Here is a 16930-nt window from a genome sequence, read left to right on the forward strand (position 1 = left end):
TTCTTATAAGTCTTGATAGCTTAAATATCAATTTTTTTCTTCTAATTCTTTCTAACATCATAGTTTTAATAGTTTGTTAGATATTGGTAATAGCACATGTGTGTAACAGAGGGGAGTGGGCCTTGCATGTGTATAAATGTGTTAATGACTTTCTGGGTGCTATTCTAATCTTCAGTTTGAAAGTAACTTACCAAGTGAGAGGTTAGATGGTTTTTCTATAGGTTGAGTGGAGGCTTTACTATTTTATGGGGATTTGGTCTCAATGAGTGGGTGCAAGCTGAGGCTTTAAATCTCCTTGTAATCTCTGATTTTTCTCTCATATAGGGAAATAATAATGACGCCCCATGAACCTAGGCCAAAGTTCTAAACCACCTAAAATCTTTTTGTTTGTATTGTTTAAAGTTTTAGTTTCTGTTTCTGTCTAATTCTGTTGGACAAGTACTGAAAAAATCAAATTTGAGATTACATTGACTTTATGAATTGCTATATCTTATGTCTTCTGTTTTGCATGACAGATGCAAGCCAGATTGTGGAATCCAGTTTTGAATTTTCTGTTGTGGATTCCAATGCTTTACCTTTTCTTTTCAAATATGCACCTGAAGCAGCAAAGGAACTGCAGATTGGTTCAGAAATATCTTTTGAAAACACTAGACACTCTCTGCAAAGCTCATGGTTGGTAAGTCTTGAAATACTCTAAGCTTATAAAATAAATATTTTATTTGTGACAGATGTCATGCCATGACATAGTAATATGGATTTTCTGTTTAATTAATTTTTCAACCACTTCTGCTTTGTTGTTCTGGGATGATTAGCACTTCGGTATGATAATATGACAGAAACCTTGTGTAAGGACTAAAGAGTCACCAATGCAGCTTAGCTTTTAAATTCTGTTCACATGTAGTAGAACCCACCGTCGGGTGCCACTAAACTGATATGGTGTATGCAATGTTCGTTCTTTGATATTCTTGCTGTGAGAAAGAATGACCCAGATGTAATAGTTCATGGATTATATGCAACTTCTATGATGCAGAAGCATGCCAGCCCAATTGATCAACTATGCATGTAGTAGCCAGCACACTACCCATTATCTCTTTGACGTCCCATCTGACAATCTCTTTGGAGTTTTCAACAATTTAGCATTTAATCATAGTTATATAGGACATTTTATTTGAATGTTTGACCCATGGGAGTTGTAGGTGGTTACAGTTTGCATGCTACAGAACCTATTTATTTAATTTGATACCCACTAAGTAATCGTCCATATATGCATTTTGAATAATCAAGAGAGGTTCTTCCTGTTGCCTCCACCTCTGAGTAAGGGAAGGTGGGAGATATAGATATTTCTCCTAATTTTTGGAACTTTTGGACTGGGATTTCTCCGTTGGAGCTTTGATGTCCCTCCAGAGCTGTGACTGGTGCTTCTTTTTTTTTTTTATCAACTTTCTCTGTCAGCTTATCCACTGGCAATGATTCCTTGTTATCTTTGCCTATCATTCATTGATTTGGTTGTCTTTGACCCTTGGTGAGCTCCCAATCTTTCAACGAATTCTTTTTTTTTACCAGCTCTCCGGTTGGGCCATATCACTCACATGCACAAACTCTCTCTCTTACCAGTTCTCCGGTTGGGCCATATCACTCACATGCATAAACTCTCTCTCTCTCTCATGCATACCATACTTTGGGGGTTTGTGTTAGAAGTCATACTAAACAGAAGTTTCATTGAACAAATGACCTCACTATTGCAGTTCATGGGTCATGTTAAACCCTTAGCTGCATGTGTTCATACCTTAACTTTCTGTCCACCTCAAAGTTTGTTGGCTTTCTGTTGAGAGGTTTATTGTAAAAAGCTTGGCTGCTAGTATGGGAGGTGTCAAATCCTGAGAGCAGCGTCAATTGCAAAAATGCTGAATGTTGGGACTGTTTCCAATCCACCTTCCTGGAACTCTGCAAAAGCTGGACTTGCACCCGGTTAAGGCCCTTTTTTCCAAAGAGGTTGATTGTTGTTTCATACGGGTCAGGTTATACTCATGAGAGAACTCTTGTGGGGAATCCTGAACTTTCATCTTGTGGATGTCGTAAATCATTAAATTTTTGTGCAAATTCAAGGATTTTTTTATTCATAAAAAATAGTATTTTTCTAGAAATGAATTCATTATATTTTTTGAGAAATATTTAATTTACTCCAAGTCATTTCCCCCTGGAACTCACAATCTAATTAACAGTGTCATCTCAGTAAATTCTGTAAGTCTAGTCAGATAATGCTTCTCTTTGACTTAGAATCCCTGAATCTGTTCTTAATGTTTCTTTGTTTGCAGGCATCTTTCCCAGTATCTTTGTTGTTTACAGGAAGCTTAAAATTCCCAGCTAGAAGTGATGATATCTTGAAGCAATATAGATATTTCCCTCAATTGTCTTCTTATAATCAACCTACATTTTCTAGCACGGGATCTCGGAAAGTATACTTGGAGCTTTTTTTAGGGTGAGCATCTAAAAAGTACACATGAAACTTTGTAGACGAGTAAAATAGTAAGATATGTTTACATATTATCTACTTCTCTACTGATTTTTATCAATGCATGACGCCCATATACCGGGTGTCAGATATGGATTCAGCGAGTGGTCTGTATATGTACACATCTATACAATAGGATTATCAGATTAATAGAACATGGGGTTGTACTAACCATATAATAGTAATCACACCAATGATTAAGGGACCAAGAAATTAGTTCTTTTGAAATTCCAAATTTGAATCAATATATGATTAAATAGAGGCAAAATATTATAATCACAAGGGTCTGTTACTTTTCTAAATCTTACATGACACCTATTCGGCCACGTGATCAGATGATGTATCCATTCCGACTATTAGATAGAGAGGACATGGTCTAGATTATCCATGTGTTGAATTTCAAAGTTAATGCAATCAAATATCCCCATGTATTGGCATACATCCTGTGTATGTCCATGCATGTGTTGCAGTAATCTAGCCATTACTGTGCACTCTCCCAACTATGAGCAGGAACAGACGGTTTAGGCAGGAAAAACCATGATAATGGATGGCCCAGATCATTGTGACTTCCAGAAACGTCATAAATGGTTGTGAACCTATAACTGCCCCTAAATGTTATATTGTATCTTTTTCTTGTTCTTGTAGTTTTCCTAAATTTATTATTCCACTAATTAACCTCAAATTTTCTGAGTCTAGTAAAATAGATGAATCAATTACTCGTTAGGACAGAAATCAATGTACATCTTATTAACATGTACTGTGTTTTTAATAGAGGGTAAGGTTCGCAAATTAGAAACTTATGTCGTAAGTGAGATGCTTTCTTTTCTTGTCTCTCCATTCCAGAAGCAAAGTGAAACCACTTTGACGAGTAGACACAAATCAATTGTGTCGAACTAAAAGGATTTTATTCCTCTCTGAGATGAGAAAAAGATACTCTGCATTTATATTTATAACTAATAAAAAATATTGTAAGTAAGTTCAAACGTGAGAACATCTGCATTTATATTTATAACTAATAAAAAATATTATAAGTACATTCAAACGTGAGAACATTTATAGCTCAAAACGTTAGAACATTAATAATTTTAATAAAATATTATAAGTACATTAAAATTATTAATGTTCTAACGTTTTGAACTATAAATGTTCTCACGTTTTGAACGTACTTACAATATTTTTATTAAAATTATTAATGTTCTAACGTTTTGAACTATAAATGTTCTCACGTTTTGAACGTACTAATAAAATTTTTAAACATTAATAATTTTAATAAATTATTAATGTTTTAACGTTTTGCACTATAAATGTTCTCACGTTTTGAACGTACTTACAATATTTTTATAAATTATTAATGTTTTAACGTTTTGAACTATAAATGTTCTCACGTTTTGAACTTACTTATAATAAATATTGAAAGTACGTTCAAAACGTGAGAACATTTATAGTTTAAAACGTTAGAACATTAATAATTTTAATATGGGTAAGAATCAACGAGAAATCCAGGGAATCGCGAAGGAAAAAAAAGCGTGACGAGAAAACTAAGAAAAAGATGTTAGAAACTACATACTGCGATGCCTGTTGCACACATGACACAGTTCTCAGCATGGAAAGCTTAATATAAGAAGTGTCATAGATATATAGATGAATAGATTCTCACCACCCAACCACCCCTCTCCCCCCCAAAAAAAAAAAAAAAAAAAAAAAAAAAGAACTGACCAATGGTATTCTTGTGTTGCTTCAGCTATATTATAGACAGGTCTCATTTTCTTTTCCTTTTTCAGTTCTTTGGAGGAGGTTTGGGTTACAGTTCTCAACATTACCGGTCCTTTGTCCAATTGGTCATTTGCTGACAATTTGCTTCCAGGTGATCTCAAATTTGTTGATTCTGCTTTTGAGTTCTTGTGTATGTTCTTTCCGCAAAACATAATTTTTTACTTGCACAAATGTTATAGCTCCTGTAATTATCCCTGGCGGTGCACCATCATACATCTGTAGACTCAGTGGAAGTAGCTCTGACAACTGGACCTTCTGGCTAGAGGTATAGTACATTCTCTAATTACACATAACAACCCATTTGTTAAATGGACAATTTATGAACTTTTTTCCCTCCATTTTTAAATGTTTCAGATGATTGCGATGTAGGAAATGTTATATGTAGTGCATGATTCCATATTTTCCCTGCTGCTCATCTTTCGGAAGGCATGAAATGTCTCTCCCCATGCAGGGGGTTGGCTTGTAACATATGGAAATCACTGTTCCAAACCTGCTCCTTGTGGATGCATTTTCCCACCTTTTGAGTGCATTAGCAAGCACAAGCAGGGTTCAGAATCCTCCAGACTCTTTAACTCATGGAAATGTGCAGAAAGCACTTCCATGTTTTGTCAACTTGGCTACACCTGCACGTGCACCCAATATAAATGTTGTGTGGACATTTTATGAGTTTGTGATCCATCAAGGGTCTGCCCCATATGAGCAGAGAGACATGAGCAAATGATCTTCTGTGCTGCTAAAATATACTGCCTAGGTTTATATAGGGTGAAGTGTTATGGGGATGTATAGCATACAAATCCTGAAGCTCATTAATGGTTTAAGACCAAGAAATATGCAATAGGATGGCTCCAGTTATGTTCTTCAGGATTATCCTTTCCTATGTGGGTTTCTGAGATGCTGTTTCCAACTTCTTTAATGAATGTGGTGCCTATGTGTAGGATAATTATCAAGGAACATGATTTTAGTTGCTGTAAGTCTTTGTTCCTGCTAGGCTGAGTTCGACACATACCTACTTAATCTCTATGGTTAAGCGTAATTTGTTTAGATCGCTCTCAGTCCTTATAAGAGGTTGAGATCATCAAGGACTATTGTTCAGATCACCCTACATGGTTTTATCTCTTTGCTTTGTGTTCTGCTTTCATATCGGAGCACAAGTCTCTGATCTCAATTTTTGGGCTTCTTTTCTGCTTTCCTACATTTTATCTTTTTTGCTTTGAGTTCTGTTTCTAATATTGTTAGCTTACTCCAAATAGTGGAAAACCTTCCTCTTTCATTTAACTCATTCTGTAAGTGGAAATGACAGGCAAACAGCTCTGAACCTTTAAGGGTGGAAGTAGCTGTCTTAGAACAGCATTTGGTTGAAGCGTCAAGGAAATTGATAAGCCTTTTTCCAACCTGGGTGGATGTCATTGCTTATTCAAGCTTTCTGTCTAGCTATGTTTTCTGATTCTATGATGGTTTGGTTTTACCCATTCTTGCTCTTTCCTTGTAATGATAAATAGATACTGTGCATAATTCTGTAGTTCTTTCTGCCGGCAGTCATGTTTTCAACAAGCTTAGATCTAGGTTTGAAATCTACAATTACTTATCCATTTGGTAGACCTAAGGTTCTGTCTGGTTGCAAGTAAAGGGAAATAAAGGGTAGTGATATTAATTTTAATAACACGAAAACTTTTGTAATCTTGATTATGTAACTAATTTAAAACAATACCAAATATGCCAACTAAATTTTCAAGTGGAATCTTTATTTTCCTGTTTGTATCCAAGAAATTTGGTTGGAAAGGAAGTAAAATTTAATTGTAATAGATTTAGAAAAATTTTAGTTATTTATTGTTTAAGTTTGCACTTTTTTATTTTAAATATTTTTTTTGTTTTAATTTTATTTCAGTTCACTTCACTTGCAACCAAGCGGGGTCTATAGTGTGGAATATCTGTTTGGTCACTTGGTGGGTTCAACAGAACCAGCAGGGGTTCGAACAAGCAAACCAACACCTCAGAGAGAGAGACAGAGAGGGGGTTGGGCCTAATGCCCTATGCACCTTTCTCTCTGCCACGCGGCACAATTCAAATGGACCAAATTATAAAAGACGATATTAGATTTTAGGGAAAATGCTCTCTAAGCCTATAAGGTGTTCACTCTCGCCAATTCCTAAAGAACAAGATTTTTTTTCGAATAAGCCAATTCATTTGGGATCCTGCACATCCATTCTTTTTTCTATTCAAAGATCAGCCCTTTGTCTCTGTGTTTTCACGTCGAGAATTCTTTGCAGATGAAGAGATGTCAAAGGGGCTTCTTACTTTCCAAACAAATCCTCCTACAGTGGTAGTGCTAAGTGGAGATGATGACACCTGGCACCTGCCGCATCCAACGGTCTGAGCTCATTGATACGTCCTGTTAGATGTGGCATTTTCCAGGTGTCTACTTCTCCACCTAGCACTACCGTATTGCCACACTTTAAGGAATTGAAGAGGATAATTTTCCTCACTTCCCCCTCCTCAGAGTCCTTGTATGGATTATTATATTATTTTTATTTTTTTTTTAAAAAAAAATAATAATTAAAATAATCAATATGAGAGGATGTAGAGCCCTATTTGCGTAGAACCCTCTCCCTAGATTTTATTAAAGCAAAAGTTCATTAGGACAGTACAACTTGATATGCTTATCATTACAGCTCATTTTTTTTGGCCATGTGGACGACTGGGCCAACCGAACATAGTTTTAAAAACATGTGTTTAGCTGGGACAGAGCCATAGGGGAAGAGGTATAGGAGAATATAGGTCAAAGGTAAAACTGAGATGCATCTTCTGATCTATGTGTCGTTGCTTGCATTTTAAAAAATGAGCAGAGGAATAAGTGTTGTAAGAATTTAGCATACGGGTACTGCCAGCTGTTGGGCTGTGCTGCACACATCTCTAAGTGTGCACTGAGATGTGTGTAGCATAGCTCAACCGTTGGATGCCCCCTGGTAGCACCTTGGGCACTGGGTTCCTTGGAGACGATCTTGATCCGGGTAAGTCTACTTAAACATTCATCCACCGACTTTGAAGATGCAGAAAGCTCTACTTGTGCCTTTCAAAGGATTAAAGCATCTACCACGAATTCCTCCCCCCTTTAGAACTTGGTGGAAACAAGCTCTCTCCAACTATCATGGCCGAGTTTGGGCCAATCTGATCAAGTCGTGGCTTATTGACACAGATCATAACCAGATCCGAGTGAGATGGATCCAATCCCTGGATCGTTGATCTATCTATATGAGTAGGCCTATACAAAATTTACATAAGCATGGCCTTAGAAAAACATCAATAAGGTGACAAGGTTATACTTTTGATTCTAACATTTAAGATTTTTTTTTGTGAATTTTTATTGTCACCATGGTCTGTTATTTTTAACATCACCATTTTTTTGGTTAAATTGCATGTACCTCCCCTGAGGTATAACTTAATTACACTTTTACCCATGAGTTTTGGGAAATTACATGTTCTCCCCTGAGGTATGACCTAAGTAACAAAACCACCCACTCCTTAACTGTACACGTTAATTGCTAACAGTAGGAATTTTTAAGTCCTGTTTTTATGACAAATATATCCTTAATGGGGTAAAATGACACTAATGCCCTCTTCTTCTTCTTCTTCTTCTTTTACAAATATAAATATCATTACAGAAAAATTAAATTAAGAAAGGAAGACGATGAAAGAGATGTGCCACGTGAAAATGGGAGAAAATGGGAAGCTATAGAAGTGAGCAAAAACCAAGAAACACATTTGCTAATGAATCACCACTTGACTTTCTTCCTTCTGCAAATATTTTACTTTCAGATTCTAAGTTTTAGTGGTAGATGCATCAGTACATCATATCAGACTGGAGAAATTTTTTTCCCTGAAAACATAGAATAAAACTTAAAGCTAAACACCGAGAAACAAAAGCATACTAATACATTCACAGTAAAATGCATTATGATATGAAAGCAAGGATGGCATGACAACAAAGAGAGGAAGACCTACCTCTTTCAAGTGATTCCTGCAACGAAAGAATTGAATCAACCAAAGTATCCCAATCTGTTGTGGGCTGATGGTAATCATTTTCTTTTTCCCTCACTTCCGACGACATATCAGCAACATCCTGTGAAACATCTTCGACTACCCCCCCATTTTCTTTGCCATAATCTTCATTAGACCGCATCTCACGTACATGGGCTTCATCACCGTTCCCTCCATCATAATTACATGACTTCTCATTCTGTGTACCATTACTAATGCCACAAAAGCTTTTCATCTGCGCAAAGAGGACATTGGAGCTTCTGGAGTCAGATTCCAAGTTGGAATACGAATTTTCCTTCTCAATTTTAATCCTTTCTGCTCTAGAGTTCTTACTGGTCTCAATCCTACTTTTCCCCTGTTGAACCTTTTGAGCAACACTAGCTGAAATCTTCCCACTCAAATTCTTGATCTTGCATTTGTCTCGCGAGGAGGAAGCTCCCATGAATACAGGCACATCGTACCTAAATGTAGGCGGCAGTCTGGTTTCATAACCCTAAAATGGATTCTCCCTTGATTCATGGTCGCCGTCCACTTTCACGGGCATCTGACGCCGGCATCGTAATCGTCGGAGCACGGGAATCCTTCGCCAGAAACATCCAAACCGTCGCGAAAGGCGGCAGTGTGATTTTGAAACCCTAAAATGGGTTTAGGGTTTCAAGTATTGGGGAAACGATTTGAGGAAGATGAGGGGCAATTTGGTTCATTAAATAAAAAATTTAACGTTTAACGTGTATAGTTGACAAAGTGGGTGTTTTGGTTATTTAAGTCATATTTCAGGGGAGAAACGTATAATTTCCCAAAACTCATGGGTGAAAGTGTAATTAAGTTATACCTCAGGGGAGGTACATGCAATTTACCTTTTTTTTTTGAATTTTTATTGTCACCGAATTTTGTCATGTGCACGGTGCACCCGTCTTGCAATCCCAAATCCACAACCCAATACCCAATTTTGGTAAGGTTTATACTTTATAGTGACCAACAAAGTAGGTGCTAGGGACTCCTAAACGTCACCAAAGTTGGTGAAATGTTGTTTTCTTGCCAATGTTTGCTCTTGGCTAAACGTCACATGCAGCTGTCAGGTGTCGATTTCTCTTCTGTCCAGGCCCAAGTACTGTAAATTTGTACCGCGTTTCATATAAATGGGCTCTCTTAATTAAGCACCCTGTGGGCTGTGGGCCTTTGAAGTCCATGTCCATCTTCGTACTAGAATTTTGGAAGTTGGAATAAAAACCCGAGTAGGGGGGAGGGGTTAGGGTTTCTCGTGCTTAAAGAGGGTGACCTAGCGCATTTGTTAATCGGTCGCCCGCGAGAGAGGAGAGAGAGAGAGGGAGAAACAGAGTTTAAGCAGAGGCGGCAGCAGCAGCCATGGTATCTAAGCACTTTCGTCGTATAATCTTCTCTGTTTTCCTTCTTTGGTTGTTCTTCTACTGATGTAAGCTTTGATTCTCTTTTATTTGTTCTTCAGGTGAAGTATTCAAGGGAGCCGGAAAATCCCACCAAGTGTAAGCGTAACAAGCTAGATTTTCCTTGATATGCCCGTTTCATAAGTTTTTTTCGCTTTTCCTTGTGTTGCCTCCTATAGAACTTTCAGTGTTTTTTATAATTTAGGGTTTAGATCGCATTGTCATCATCTATTGTTTGTTTTTCTTTTATACGTCACTTCATTCACGAGAAACTGTACTTAGGTTTTTTTTCTTTTTAATTCTTTCAAACGTTTGGTAAGTTTTCATTTTCACTGGATGAGCAAAATAACGGGGTTTGAAATAGGTACTCAATTTCTTCGTATTTGATTGGTTTCATATGATCCTCATTTTGCAGCATGCAAGGCGAGGGGCTCGGATCTGAGGGTCCATTTTAAGGTTTGTTACGATCTGAACTCTTTCTTTTTTTTTTTTTTCTCTCGGGGTTTTGTTATTGCACTATGTTTATTGGAAAAAGAAACACTCTGGGTTTTCATGCTAGCATGTGTGTACAGTTTTTATTTGAATCTAGCTTTGCCTCTTCGAATCGATTATTGGATTTTAAATTAAATAGAGCTGTATTCGTTGATCCTTTTGGCATTTTATATGGACAACCAGGGAATTAATGATTATCTACTTTGTGGCTGAGAAGATAGTTTTTCGTTCAACTACTTTAGCTAGACATGTTTAAAGGTCCATCGAACTTGTTGAATTTCCTTTATCCTTTGTACTAGTAACATGACCAATAGCTGTATCTTTGGTTTTAATCAACAACCATGCTCTGATGAGATGGGATGCCTTTTGCTCCCGAGTTAAGGGGTTTCGTATGCCAATGAGTTAAGGTTAGATGAGCCTCGATTCAAGTGGAATGGCAGAACTGGGTGTATGTTGTTACACTGAGTAATTCAGTTAAGGCTTAGTGAGCTGGTTGAAGTGTATCACGATTCCAAATTAAAAGGATATAATGGTTGGGTAAAAGCAATAATTGGAAAAAACAGACATGCATTGGAGGATTGCTTTAGTTTAATTTAATTTCTAGTTCATCCCTTGTTTATGAAGATCAATTTAGTTAACTGGATCGATGAATTTGTTGACTGGGTGCAGTGCTAAATAATATTATGGGTGGTTTATTATGCCCATAAGTTATCTTTTAATGCCAAATAAATTGTTTTTATTGGAAATACTCTTAATTGGAAGTTCTTCAATCGATTTCTCCATTATGAGATGCTCACTCTGAATAATTTTGTTTGTTGTTGTTTATTGAACCTGATGAAAAAAGCAGAGGCTCGTTGCCTTCATGAGCGGGCCTCTCGTAAACATCAGGGAAACCACTTACATTGTTATTGGGTGAACCTCTGTTATTTTGGTGACAGAAGGTTCAGTAAATGATGGTACATCATAACCATTCTGCCACTTCTTTTTTAAAAAAAAAAAAAAAAACATTCTGTCATTTCAATTGTGTTGTATGAATGCAAAGTCCTATTAGTATAGAGAATCTAGCAATCCTAGTGCTGCCTGTGATCCTTCTCCTGAGGTAAAAAAGCAGGGACTTGAGGAAATTTGCTGTACCATCGTTATTGAGTAAATCCCTATAGACTGTATCTGAGATTAGTGGTTCAATCGATGATGCGACATCTTTAAAAAACTGCTCTTCCATGAAATTCTGCATTGCCATCAGTTCTCAAATAAAGCAATTCTTAGCTATGTGGCTATTCCACCTAGGATTTGTTAAATGTGTCCACTTCATTGTCACATTTGCAAGTTATAAATAGTAAGCTTTTGATTTATAGCATTTAAAAAACTCTCCGTCCATGCTAATTTTTAAGTTTTAAATAGATTCAACCGGTGTTTTAAAATTTTGTAATCATATGCAGAACACCAGGGAGACTGCCTTTGCCATTAGAAAGTTGCCTTTGGTCAAGGCAAAACGGTATTTGGAGGATGTTCTGGCCCATAAACAAGCCATTCCATTCCGAAGATTTTGTCGTGGTGTTGGTCGAACAGCTCAGGCCAAGAACCGTCATTCAAATGGGCAAGGACGCTGGCCAGTGAAATCAGCAAAGTTCATTCTGGATTTGCTCAAGAATGCTGAGAGCAATGCTGATGTAAGTCTCATTTTAGTGTTTGTCTACTTCTCACTCCAGCTTCAGTCTTTATGTGCTCTTTGTACCAATTTCAATTTATGATGCAGGTGAAAGGTTTGGATGTGGATTCTCTTTACATATCCCATGTCCAGGTGAACCAAGCACAAAAGCAGAGGAGACGCACATACCGTGCTCATGGGAGGATCAACCGTAAGTTTGTTAATTTGTCAATATGAATGTGGTCGCACTTTAGTACTTGTGTTAGTGTTCCTTATTATTTACATAAACCTTTGGCAGCATATATGTCATCTCCATGTCACATTGAGCTGATCTTGTCCGAGAAAGAGGAGCCAGTGAAGAAGGAGGTAATACTAAAGCATGAATACTGTGTGTTTGTGTTTGTGTTTGTGTGTTTTGTCTGCATCTTCTGAGCCTTTACTCTCTATCTGCAGCCTGAGACTCAGCTGGCCCCTAGGACATCCAAGAAGGCTCATGCTTTGCGAAGTGGTGCGTCTTCTTGAATTGGTATTTGAGATGATGAGCAATTTTTGTCTCCTGCCATTTAACGTCTCTTCCTCTTTAAAGACGATGATGTTGCTTGTCATTTGGTGTCTTGTTATTCATTGATGCCAGGACATGTTTCTTACTGTTGGTTTATGTTTCATGGAGTTTTTATTATTAGTTATAACTTATGTAAACTCGTATGGAGAAGTTCTTAGACATTTTAATGATAGCATTGGAGAAATTTTGTCTTCAGCATTGAGTAGTTCAACTTCGTATTAGTGGTGCAACATGTAATAGAGATGCTCTGGATTGAGTTTATACTTCTAGGTTGTAACAACCAGATTCCACGTTAAGTTAGGCAGTGATGAGTAAAAGCGGCAAACTGACTGACTACCTACTGGTATGGCTTATTAGCCTGTTATCTCCATTTCTACTCCCTTTGTACACTGATTGGGACTTTAGCGAACTTCGGCTCTTGACTTATCACCTCCAGTTTGGACTGGCCCAGTTCCCCAGTTCCTCTAATAGGGGGATGGTGGACCCTCTACCCATGGGCAGGATATTTGGGCATGGGTAGAGGGTCACCAGCCCCCTTGTTAGAGGAACTGGGAACTGGGCTGGTCAACAAACTGGAGGTGATAAAGAAGATCCACCACCACAACCAAGTTCAGACAGATCCTTGGCTGGACGAAGTGGACAGTGGTCCCACTTTGGGAAACTTTACTACTACGGTCAATGACCTGCGGCTAATCTGAAAACTATAGAGTAATGACTAGTGGCACATTGTAGAACATCCACTTTCAGTAATGCGGCGTACCTGGGTTTGTTATCTTCATTTGTTTGGCTTTGTAGGTACCTTTAACAAAGTTATTCGATCTGTTGGTATGTCAAGGGTCTGAAAACAAGGAATGGGCAGTGTTTAAATTCCAGAAATCAAGATCCTGGTATGTAAGAATCGGCTCAAATATGCCCTAACCCTAGTTTTTGAAGGGGGGAAACTGCTGAGCTGGAATGCTGGATCGTCAGAATATTCCCCCCAACCCTCCCCAAGAATTACATTAAGTCTGATTCATCAAAGTCTGGTTTTAATCCTGCAGGTCTGAACAAGGTTTTTGTTACAACATTAAATCTTCTAGGATATCTCGATTCATGTAATGTATTTGATACTTATATCTCGGGTGTCTTGTGATTTTTGTTTTTGAGTGCTGCCACAAGATTGTGCATATCTTGGTAGAGTTATAGTGGTAAGTTTTTGGTTTTGCAATTCTTTTGAGTTATGCACACTCTGTTTGGTTGCAAGTAAAAGGGAATGAAGGATTTGTTTCCAGAGAATCCGAATGAAAAGGGTGATTTTGTAAGGCAATATTTTCAACAATTTTTATTCTGATGGAGAGATTTCCTACAATTAACCATTTTACAATGGCATTTACAAAACCAGAGATTTTCGACATTTACAATGGCATTTTTTTTAATTTTTAGATAATACATATTAGCATATGTATTATCTAAAAATACATCAATAGAGATAGGATTTTCGACATTTACAGTCCTATCTCTATTGATGTATTTTTAGGTAATGTATATGCTAATATAGTTCTGTTTTCCTTCTTACCATAGAAAAAAAAATAAGAGGAGATAGAGGGGGCGAAGTTGGATAACTTAAATATAGTTCTTTGTGTGAACTCTTCTCGGGTGAAGTTGGTGCAAGGAGGGATTGGCTCCTTCGCTCAACAATCTCAGGCAATGTGTTCCAACAATTTCAAAATTCAGATTTATATATGGTCTCATCTCCCTATCTTCTCAAGATTCTTTTTTCGTTTAGTAGAAACTTGGTTCCAAGTATTGGTATCGTACCAGTGTATCAGTTGATACCTATCGGTATTGGCAGCGCCTGATTCTTAAAAGCCAATAAGTGAATCAATTTTCAAATTGCTCCCAATATCGGCCGCAACTACAGTTCACAATAGGACAAGGATGGTCAGTAACGTGTTACGAATCTCCATTCTCCTCATTAAACACATTGATTTGTTGCCTGTCATTAGCTTGGTGTTTAAACAAGGTTTTAAAGCACGGGACTTGGGAACGGACTTGGCCGGAATTGGTCCCAAGAACCCTAGAATCGGCCTTAGACTTGAAAACTTTGATTCTAGGATTTCTTAGCGTGAATCAGCTGTATTGATGAATTGGCCGATTCTAGGGTTTCTTGGTATGAATCAGCCATATTGGATCCTTTGGAATCAGGAATCCAAAATCGGTCACGGCTGATCCTGTTTTGAATCAGCCGAATCATCCAATTATGTATTCTTGAAACCTTTGCATGTAGGATGCCAATATAAACGGGCAGCGTAAAGATCCCTTTCCCATAAAAAATAAAATGGGAAAAGGAATCCTACCTGATCGTGTGGCTCCTTTGACCAGACACAAGACCATGTAAAAGTATCACCCTACCCCCCATGAAGTCAAAATTGACATTCAAAAAGGTGGACCAAGTACCGCTAACCTGAACGAATCGATGACCACTATCAACGATGGCTATTCTCACTAACCGGATACGCTAACGAAACTGTTGACTTCAATGCCTTAGTGCTTTGCTTCTTCTTTTGTGTGTTAACCTTTGCTTTGCTCCGTCTTTCCATACTTTCATTCCTTATTTCCTTCTCCATCCCTCTCAACTAATTATCCATGTTGATGCTATCAATGGCCTCCATGCTGCTGCAGGCAATACATGACCAAACATCGATCTCTTGTCGAAATAAAAAAAAATTAATGATTTTTATACTTCCATTTTGATTAGAACCCAATAGTTTTCCCTATATCCCACAGGAAGTCAAGACTCAAGAAAACCCCACACTGTTGATAAATTCGGCTATCATTTGATATCTGCCGAAAATTGGCACAGCACGAAGGAAAAGAATAGTGCTTGAAACACCAGAAGTCGACCCAAAACAAATGATTTTGCTGAAAAACAAGCGTCATCAAGAATCTTGATGACTAGTGCAAGAAAGAAGGACTAGTACAAGAGGTAACGAAAAAAATTATAGAATGGATTGCAACTATGTGTAGATCATGGATAAATAAAATTGAGATATAGTCACAGTAGGAAGATGGGAGCAGTACAGTCGGGCAAAAGGAGTAGTCTGATTGGCCTGGGCTGAGGTATAGATATGTAAGAGGCTTTTTTTAGCGTCCACCTCCCCGAATTTTTATTGTATGTGGTTCCCTAATCGGTGCGATTCCCTACTGCCTCTCACAAGAGGGTGAACCCCACCCGGGTAGAGTGTTTGGTCAGGTGCCCCAGGTGGGTCCCAACCCCCTTTTGTGAGAGGCACTAGGAAACCGCACCGGTCAGTGAACCGTAGACGATAATGATTCCCACCTCCCCCGGGTTTTATTGTATGTGGTTCCCTAATCGGTGCGATTCCCTAGTGCCTCTCACAAGAGGGTGAACCCCACCCGGGTAGAGTGTTCGGTCAGGTGCCCCAGGTGGGTCCCAACCCCCTTTTGTGAGAGGCACTAGGAAACCGCACCGGTCAGTGAACCGTAGACGATAATGATTCCCACCTCCCCCCCCCCCACCCCCCACCCCTCACCCCTTTCCCCTTCGCCCTCTAAAGTCGGCAGGAGTGGGAGGTAGTAAATAATGACCGGGCCGGTTGAACTGACCGACCAAGTTAACTTACTCGGTCACTTATCGGTACGATATTAGTTTTCATTTTTAGAAACCATTGAAAGATCGGAACCAACCAGACAGGCCAATAAGATAGACTGAAACCAACTGTTTGAATTTTAAAAACCTGATAACACTGATAAAGATCATGTTTTACATTGTTTCTTTTTTATATATAAAAAACCAAGACTTGATTAACCATAGACTGATTCAGGAACCCTTAAAAGAACCAAACACACTGGACTGATATTAGGCCAAACCAAAACTGACTGCACACCTTATTGGTTCGATTGGGTCTGGAACAACATATGCATAAAACCAATCTAAACTGATCAAAATCGGACCAAACCGACCATTGGACACCCCTAGCTCGATCATAGGTGGAAATAAAGTACACGTACCCCCCTATAATGCACCCAATATTTCTCGTACCCCCCTAAGGTTCTGAAAAGTCCATGTACCACTCCTACTTTACCCCCCTAATTCCAGATAAGTCCAAACCGTTAAGTTTAGCCGTTAAGTGCTAAAAACTTGACCATTTTACCCTTTCTTCTAAATTTATAAATTTGAAAAGACCTAATTGCCTTGATCTATTTGTTTATAATATGAAAAGATCTTTTTGCCCTAATCTAATTTAATAAGACCCTTTTACCCTTACTATTTGTTCTTAAGAACCTAACCCAACTTAATTACTAAAATACCCTTACTATGGCATAATTACCAAAATACCCTCATCTTCCCCAAATCTCAAAATCCATCTCCGTCGTCGTCATCGTCGTCCTTGTCCGCCTAATTAACTCTTATACCGTCCCCCTCAGTAGCCGCAGTAAGAAAGAATGGCGGCTAAGAGGCTTCTTGATGAGTCCCGTCGTGAACCCAACGAGCCAGATCCCAA

At 38.2% G+C, this 16930-nt stretch overlaps 3 protein-coding genes and 1 non-coding gene across 5 annotated transcripts in view; 3 read left to right on the forward strand and 1 right to left on the reverse strand.

Moving 5' to 3' along the window:
• Nucleotides 1–5861, forward strand: part of LOC122671777 (endoplasmic reticulum metallopeptidase 1) — a 33811-nt gene extending 27950 nt beyond the window's left edge. Inside the window, exons 17-21 of one of the 2 annotated variants that reach the window (XM_043869205.1) lie at nt 516–676; nt 2316–2479; nt 4294–4376; nt 4465–4550; nt 5586–5861. In XM_043869205.1, coding sequence (XP_043725140.1) covers nt 516–676; nt 2316–2479; nt 4294–4376; nt 4465–4550; nt 5586–5729 — 638 coding nt within the window. In that variant the 3' untranslated portion in view covers nt 5730–5861. The remainder of the gene's footprint in view (nt 1–515; nt 677–2315; nt 2480–4293; nt 4377–4464; nt 4551–5585) is intronic. The other variant, XM_043869206.1, reaches the window with a different exon arrangement.
• A 2275-nt stretch (nt 5862–8136) lies between these two features.
• On the reverse strand, nt 8137–8786 carry LOC122671156 (WPP domain-interacting protein 2-like). The gene is made up of 2 exons (XM_043868258.1): nt 8285–8786; nt 8137–8159 (listed from the first exon to the last, which is right to left on the reverse strand). Exons 1-2 carry the CDS (start codon nt 8760–8762, stop codon nt 8137–8139), a joined length of 501 nt encoding a protein of 166 aa, XP_043724193.1. The 5' UTR covers nt 8763–8786.
• A 778-nt stretch (nt 8787–9564) lies between these two features.
• On the forward strand, nt 9565–12620 carry LOC122671614 (60S ribosomal protein L17-2). Its single transcript, XM_043868944.1, has 7 exons — nt 9565–9688; nt 9786–9822; nt 10139–10179; nt 11655–11885; nt 11972–12074; nt 12162–12229; nt 12317–12620. The coding sequence occupies exons 1-7, from the start codon at nt 9686–9688 to the stop codon at nt 12383–12385; spliced, it is 552 nt and encodes a 183-aa protein (XP_043724879.1). The 5' UTR covers nt 9565–9685; the 3' UTR covers nt 12386–12620.
• Nucleotides 11053–11179, forward strand: LOC122638432. The gene has a single exon (XR_006329430.1). It is a non-coding gene; the product is annotated as a small nucleolar RNA snoR74 (small nucleolar RNA).
• Nucleotides 12621–16930: the final 4310 nt, after the last annotated feature.

The sequence above is a fragment of the Telopea speciosissima genome, chromosome 8 (assembly GCF_018873765.1).
Source record: "Telopea speciosissima isolate NSW1024214 ecotype Mountain lineage chromosome 8, Tspe_v1, whole genome shotgun sequence".
Classification (NCBI taxonomy): domain Eukaryota; kingdom Viridiplantae; phylum Streptophyta; class Magnoliopsida; order Proteales; family Proteaceae; genus Telopea; species Telopea speciosissima.

Bases quoted from the DNA above. Each gene is read 5' to 3' on its own strand.
- LOC122671156 (XM_043868258.1), bottom strand. From the start codon at position 8,762: ATGGGAGCTTCCTCCTCGCGAGACAAATGCAAGATCAAGAATTTGAGT. The intron at 8,160-8,284 runs GTAGGTCTTCCT...CTATGTTTTCAG, and splicing joins GCAGGAATCACTTGAAAGAG to GGAAAAAAATTTCTCCAGTC.
- LOC122671614 (XM_043868944.1), top strand. The intron at 9,823-10,138 runs GTAAGCGTAACA...CTCATTTTGCAG, and splicing joins GCCGGAAAATCCCACCAAGT to CATGCAAGGCGAGGGGCTCG. The intron at 11,886-11,971 runs GTAAGTCTCATT...TTTATGATGCAG, and splicing joins ATGCTGAGAGCAATGCTGAT to GTGAAAGGTTTGGATGTGGA.